We start from the raw sequence: 7,452 nt of genomic DNA on the forward strand, positions 1-7,452 counted from the left end.
TCTTCATGATGTTGGTGATCGTGCTGATGTCACTCTTTACCAAAGTGCTGTTGGTTGCCTCATTTATGTATGCAACACGAGGCCAGATATTTAATTTGCAGGATCACAGGTCAACAGATTTATGCATAGCCCAAAGCCTAATCATTGGCACAATGTCAAGAGGATTTTCCATTACTTGAGTGGCAATTTACATCTTGGCTTGTTTTATCCCAAGGGGGGATAATTGCTGCTAGACTTACATGCTTTTTCGGACTCAGATTGTGCTGGTTGTTTTGACATGCGAGTGTCCACAAGTGGTTTTTGTTTCATGCTTGGTAGTTCATGTATATCATGGTTGAGCAAGAAGCAACATATTGTGGCCGCTTCTAATTGTGAGGTTGAGTACATGGCAGTCTTCATAGCTACGATTGAGTGTGTATGGCTCAGATGCCTTATGTCTAATTGGGTGTTGGACAAGACACTGCCAACACTATCTACACTGATAGTCAGAGTGCATTGGCAATTGCGAGGAACCTAGTTTTTCATGCTCGCACAAAGCACATCGAGGTGCATTACCACTATGTCAGGGAGAGGCTCTTAGTAGGAGAGATCAATTGGCTTATGTGCCAACACATGACAACCTTGCAGATTCACAAAGGCATTGTCTCGTGATAAGTTCGAAGCTTTCTGAAAAGCTTTGGGCTTACTCCCCTTTTTGGAATGATCATGTCCTCAGGGCATGGCACTTCCCTTTACTCTATGTGCCAACTCTCGTGCATCGCATCACTCCAGGGGGGATTTGTTACCATACTCATGTGGTAGTGATGTGTGTGAACACACTTAGGGCCGTCGGAGCATTTTTTTCCTCACTAGGAGGTTTTTGCCCCCGTGCATTGTATATACGTCCATCATTCTAGGGCTATCTATCTTTCTATTGCACACCAAGTAATACACCTTATGCTGTGTGCCTTGAGCTTCCTTCATTTTTTCCAAGCTGTGTGTTTTCCTGCAACCCTAATTCCAACAAAAGCCCTTGTTGGCGCTGCCTCAAAAGGAAGAGAGAGAGAGAGAGGATTTCCATAGTATCTCTTATTTTTTTATTTTTATTTATTGTGGTGCGCACATGAGAAATGAAATGAAATGTTATATTAACGTCTTCAAAAAGGCCAGAATGACCTATGAGACCAAACTGATACAAAAGTGGTGAATCTGTTACAAAGTCTGGGTACCTTAGTACTAAAGTACTAAGTGTGAAAAGTGTGAAAGTGTGAAAATAAATGTGAAAACTAAATACAAAGTATTAAATAAACTGCTTAGGAGCATTCTGGGTGTCTGGCTAGAATGCTTCTAATCCTTTGTTGTAGCCTCCTCCGGTGGAGTGTGCTTCTGCATCTCGGTCGTGGTCGTCTCGATTTCCTAAGCTCAATCGCCCTGTCAATGAGGGTGCCTTTGGTATGGATGTGGGTACTCCTTTGCGCTGGCTGCTGGTCTCTTGCTTCTCCTTCCCCTCCTGCTTCTCTCGATCCGAAGAAATCTGTGATCTGCCTCTGAGGCTGTAGTGCTCTTTGTCTTCTCATTAGATTATCCCTGTGCCGATGTATTTCCAGTAGGTACAAACCTAAGCATCTTTGATCTTGGTATTGCATGACTCTATCTAGAGGTCCAAAGCCTTCTTTAAATAGGCAATGGAAACGCCCACGTATCTCATAGTATACGGTGCAATGGCATATGTAGTGTAATTCTATCTCCGGCTCCATTCCGCATAACTTGCAAATTCAGCTCTCAGGTGGGATTCCCCTAAATCTGCCAAATTCAATTTCCAGCTGGTGTGAGGATGTACGAATCTGACCAATAGCACATCTCAAACCATGAGACAGGTGGGTATCCATGTAGCTTGGGCGAGTCACAAATCCATCTTCAGATAGCTGTAGGAAGTTTTCTTTGTAGTCGGCCATCTTCGTGCTCAATTCTTGTGTAGGGTCTACCCATGTCCTCTTAGTATCCAACTGTATAAGATCCTGACGGATAATTTTATTAATCTCCGTTCGTGTAATTGCCAGTGATGGAGCCTCAAGAGAGTATTGGTAGGGGGGTAATCTTTCCATACTGAACCCGTGTCTCTGAAACTACCAGCATGATGTATCCCCTTTCATTGCTAACTGTCGAGAGGATTCGAGGGACAATCTAGTATAGCGGCAATTATTTGTATCCCACAAACCATGTATAAAGGACATTGATCTGGTAAGAGCTTCAATTTCTATCGGAGGGGTAGCTAGTTCCGCTCGGATAATCGCGTGTGGTACGGAGGCCTTGGATCTAATCATTCGGGAAATCATAGATACCAAAGGTCTCTCCATTGGCTTCCAATTATCCTGATTCGCAGATGGTCCCCAAATCTGGACCCCATAAAGCATAGCCGAAGCCACCACAGTATCAAAGAGCCAAAGTTTTGTTCGTGGTTCCTGAAATTGCACTTGTGAACACATCCTCTCCAGCCCTCCCAAGGCCGCAGAGGCTATGGACAATCTAGCCTCTGCTGCTTTCTTAAGAGTAAACTTCGGTCCTGCAAATACCACACCAAGGTATGTGTGCATCTGTGTACTCTACTGTATCCTAGCCATATGCAAATGTAGGTGCTGATCTCCTAACCCATTGCGGTGTGGTGTTAAACACCATAAATTTGGTTTTACCCAAATTCACCGACAGTCCGCTGTCCTCCGCGAATTTATGTAATGCGTCTAGTTGCCTCTGCATTCCATCTGGTGATTCTGCTATCAATACAATATCATCTGCATACAACAACAAAGGGATCCATGAATCTGCAAGTTGAGCACCTCTGTCACCCTCTCTATCAATGTAATCTGATACCTCATCTATATACATACCAAATAAAGTAGGGGACAATGGGCATCCCTGCTTTACTCCAACGGTGGAATGAACAATGTCGGAATCCCCTTCTGGAGTACGTACATAACCAGTTACTGACCCATATAAGGCCATGATCCCCCAGATAATCTCTTTGGGGACCCCTAACTCTTGCATCCTGCGCATCAATCTGGCCCTTGGTACTGTATCAAAAGCTTTCCGAAGATCCACAAAGCAACAATACATCCTTCTCCCGCTTGCTCTTCCTTCCTCAATAATGGCTCTTAGCGTAAGAATATGATCTAGAGTGGAATAACCCCTCCTGAATCCAGCTTGTCATGTTGCCCTTATGCCCTCATTCTCTACCCATCTACTCAGTTTTTGTTCCAGAATGGATGCGTACAGTCGGGTCAATGTGTGGCCCACCATAATGGTACGGTAGTTCCCGGGTATCATAGGATCCCCTGACTTGAAAATAGGTACGATAGTAGATAATTTCCAAGATTCAGGTAATCCTTCACACATGACCCGATTAAACAGACGAGCAAGGACTTCTGAAAGTAGATCCCTTGCATGAATCAAATGTTCTGCTACTAGACCCTCATGATCATACGCTCTTCTTGTCTTCATCTTATCAATGGCTTTTTCCACCATTTCCGTAGTAAAGAAAGTACTAGTAACAAGGCATGGCTCTAGCGGATCTGGTAGTGGAGGCTGTCCAGATACCATATATAATGATGTTACATATTGACCCCAAATCTCAGGAGAAGTAATCGTCGGAGGCGGTGAGTGCTCGTGAAATAAGCGCCAGGCCTCATGTGAGTCCTGACTCAAGAAAAGCTGATATAAATCCTTCTCTAGTTTGGCTAAAAATGCCCTTTTCTTGCGACGTACTATACGCCGAAGAGCAATCCGAGACTGCTTATATGTGATAATCCCAAGTGTAAGCTCTTTCTGTACCTGGGTTCTCGTCTCTCTGCATTCCTCGTCATACCAACTGTTCTGGGGCATGTTCCCAGATCTTCTCTTCGGATCAGGTTGAGTATGTGGGTATGCCTCTTGTGCTGCTCCATGTAGTATCTCTGTTAACTAAGAAGTAATCTCCTCTACAGTATATACTGGCTCGGCTGCCCACATCCTATTATAGATCTTTGCCACATAGACAGAATCAGTCTCTGGTGTGAAAGTATATCTTGTGTGTGTCTTCTTCCTTGGTACTTGAGAGGCATTGTATTGGAAGGAGATTGATAAGGTCAAGAGAGCATGATCCACTGCAATTCCAACTGGTCTGGGTCTCACCGTAAAGTCCTCGATACTAGAAAGAAAGCTTGGTGAAGTCATGACATAATCCACTGTGCTGGCCCCATGCCTGTGCGGGAAGCATGTGAATCCCCCAGATAAAGGGAAATTCTCTAGACCATTAAGTATGGCCAAACCATGTGTAGTTGCCATCTCCATGAGATGTCTACCATATTCAGTGTGTTCTTTATCCTGTGAGTTTCTAGTAAGCCCCCTTTGTGATAAATCCACTTCTCTGAGCATTTCCTCAGAGGTATCATAGAATACTGCTTGAGAGTTGGCCGTTCTAGCATTAAAGTCTCCTAAGAGAACGATGTCTCCATCTCTAGAAAACTCCCATATGTCATTACTCAATATGGAGAAAGGGGACTGCCCTTTAGGTGAGGAGTAGACTGATGTACTTGGAGGGAAGTAGCATATAGCGATATATAGAAATCTACTTGTCTCGGCTCTCATTCTCACCCACATATACCTTGCTTGTTCATAAAGAGAGAGAGAGAGAGAGAGAGAGAGAGAGAGAGGGCGCGTAAAAAGCTAGTCGACAGAGGGAGAGAGGGAATCTCTTGAGACATCTTCGATTAACCATTTTTTATGCCGTGGTGCCCACATGAAATGTTTTGAAACAGATATATAATAGATTCTGGCGCCTATTACCAAGCTTATGCTGATGTAGGGCGAAAAAAAAACTATTTACGAAGTTCAGGCATAGTAATGGCAGGTAACCTCCATCAGCTATGGTGCCTCGAGCTGAACGGAGCTTCTTGCGTTGATGAACATTTCAGGTGCAGTGTAGGCTTCCCAAGAGGAAGGAGCGATGGCAAAGAGCGATACACAGAAACCTACAACAGTAATTATGGTTTCAATAAGGAGCCGAGGACGGGTTTAACGAGAGAAAATTACACAGAATTGTCAAGCAGTCTCACCAGAAGACCCCATGATAATGGTATTGTGGCATCACCATATTCGCATAATGGAGAGCTGTACAAATCATACAGTCAGGCTGTTCGAGATGAACGCGCTGCTTATGTCACATCGCTTCGAACTTGCACTAAGAGCAAGAATTTGAAGGAAGGCTCAAGAATACATGACCTTGTCTTGAAAAGGGGCCTTCTGGAATATTGCTCCGATGCACTCATCACAATGTATGCAAAATGTGGGGCGCTTGCAGAAGCAGAAGACCTACTCTCTACACATAACAGCAGGGACGTATTTTCTTGGACAGCACTGATATCAGGATATGCTCAGAGAGAGTTCAGCCGAGAAGCTTTAGAATGCTATGAGAGAATGCAGCAAGAGGGCCTCTCTCCAGATGAAGTAACTTTTGCTTGTGTCTTGAAAGCCTGTGGCAGCATAGGAGCTGTGGAAAAAGGGAAGCAGATTCATGATGTGATTGCCAAGCAAGGGTTGCTGAGAAATAACGTCGTTGTCGGCACAGCTTTGGTTGATATGTATGCCAAGTGTGGTGCTCTTATGAAAGCACGAGAGGTGCTTGAGGGGCTCCATTCTCGAACTGCCATCTGCTGGAATGCGCTACTTGCAGGATACTCCCAAAATGGTCAAGGTGAACAAGCACTCAATTGTTTTAAACGTATGCAAGGTGAGGGTCTCACTCCAAGTGCTGTGACTTTTACTTGCATCTTGAATGCTTGTGGCTCGCTAGGAGACATCAACTTGGGGGCTCAAATACATGACCAGGTAACAAAAAGAGGCTTGCTGAAAACTGACGTTGTGCTGGGAAATGCTCTTGTTGACATGTACGCGAAATGTGGTGCTTTGGAGAAAGCAAAAAGTGTGCTTGAGGAGCTCCCTTTCCGGAACGTTATCTCATGGAGTGCGCTTATTGCGGGATATGCCCTGCATGGACAAGCTGAGCAGGCATTAGATTGTTTTCAGCTCATGCTGAATGAAGGCATCTCTCCAAATGATGTGACTTTCTCGTGTATATTGAAAGCCTGTGGCACATTAGGAGCACTTGACAAGGGGAAACAAATTCATGATGAAATTTTGAGACAAGGTTTGCTGAGAAGTAATGTGGTGCTTGGAAATGCTCTTGTGGACATGTATGTCAAGTTTGGTGACCTTGCAAAAGCACAAGAAGTGATGGAAGGACTTCCTTCCAAGGATGTTTACTCCTGGAATACTGTAATAGCAGGTTATGCCCAACGGGGCCACGGGGCTCAAGCACTGGTATGTTTTGAACGCATGCAGCAGGATGGTGTTCCTCCAGATGTGGTGACGTTTTCGTGTGTGCTGAATGCGTGCAATCATTTAGGTCTAGTAGATGATGGGTATAATTATTTCATGAACATGAATGCAAAATATGGTGTAAAACCAAGTGTGGACCTTTATGTTAGCATTATTGACCTTCTGGGGCGTGCAGGAAATCTTGAGAAGGTGGTTGAATTGATTCAAGAGATGCCATCCTCCGAGTTTTCTGGACTTTGGCATGTGGTGCTGAGTTCTTGTAGGAAGTGGGGAAATGTAAATGTTGGAAGGTGGGCTTTTGAACGGGCTATACAGATAGATAAAAGTGATGGGGCAGCATATGTCCTCATGGCCAATACTTATGTAGCTGCTGGCTTGCAAGATAATGCGAAGGACATTGAGGCCATGAGGATAAATAACAAGGCATGGGAGAAGCCTGGATGTGGCTTGTGGATTGGTGCCGGTGGAGAAGTGCATTCGCTACCGGTGTAAGGGGTGCCAGTCTGCCATTGTAAGGCCATAACTAACAGTTAGATTATGTTCTGAAGAGTCTCCTTAAAGCTCCAACTTGAATATGCCATATTGGCAGTGCTCAAGGGTCCCTTTCCGAAGTTCTTTCTTAAGCATGCTATATCAGCAGTGCTGTAGGCATTAGGACCTTGGTGATTAAAGACACATGTCTTATGAGTACCAGAAAAGAAAGTTTGTCTGTGGGGAAAGTAATTAGGGCAGGGGACTCCATTGATTTGCTCCTTTCTGAATGAACACTAGGGGACTGCTTATCCCGATCTGCTAATTACCTTGGTAGTTCATTACATTTCCTGCTTGAGTGTATGGGTAGGGCCAATCATGTGCATACCAGTGCAGAGAGACAGATTTGTACTGCAAATTCACATCTCTACTTAACGTTCTGGAATGCAGACCGCAATGCACGATGAAAGTTAGAAACACATCTGTACAGTTCTGGCCTGCAATTTCAATTCTTCGATTATAATTATAAGTAACAGGCTGCTAATCTGTAAGTACTTTTATGATCCAACCCTTGATAAGCAGTATTATTAAGCTGAAGTTCCAACACAACAGTTCTTGAAATATGATACGTCG

The 7,452-nt window shown here is 44.2% G+C and overlaps 1 protein-coding gene across 1 annotated transcript; it reads left to right on the forward strand.

Annotated features, from left to right (window-relative positions):
* The first annotated feature begins 4,705 nt into the window (after positions 1-4,705).
* LOC147418363 (pentatricopeptide repeat-containing protein At2g13600-like) lies at positions 4,706-7,144 on the forward strand. Its single transcript, XM_086506446.1, has one exon. The coding sequence runs from the start codon at positions 4,855-4,857 to the stop codon at positions 6,838-6,840; it is 1,986 nt and encodes a 661-aa protein (XP_086362572.1). The 5' UTR covers positions 4,706-4,854; the 3' UTR covers positions 6,841-7,144.
* The last annotated feature ends 308 nt before the right edge of the window (positions 7,145-7,452 follow it).

Source organism: Adiantum capillus-veneris, chromosome 30, assembly GCF_014529385.1.
Source record: "Adiantum capillus-veneris isolate H3 chromosome 30, ASM1452938v2, whole genome shotgun sequence".
NCBI classification, from domain to species: Eukaryota; Viridiplantae; Streptophyta; class Polypodiopsida; order Polypodiales; family Pteridaceae; genus Adiantum; species Adiantum capillus-veneris.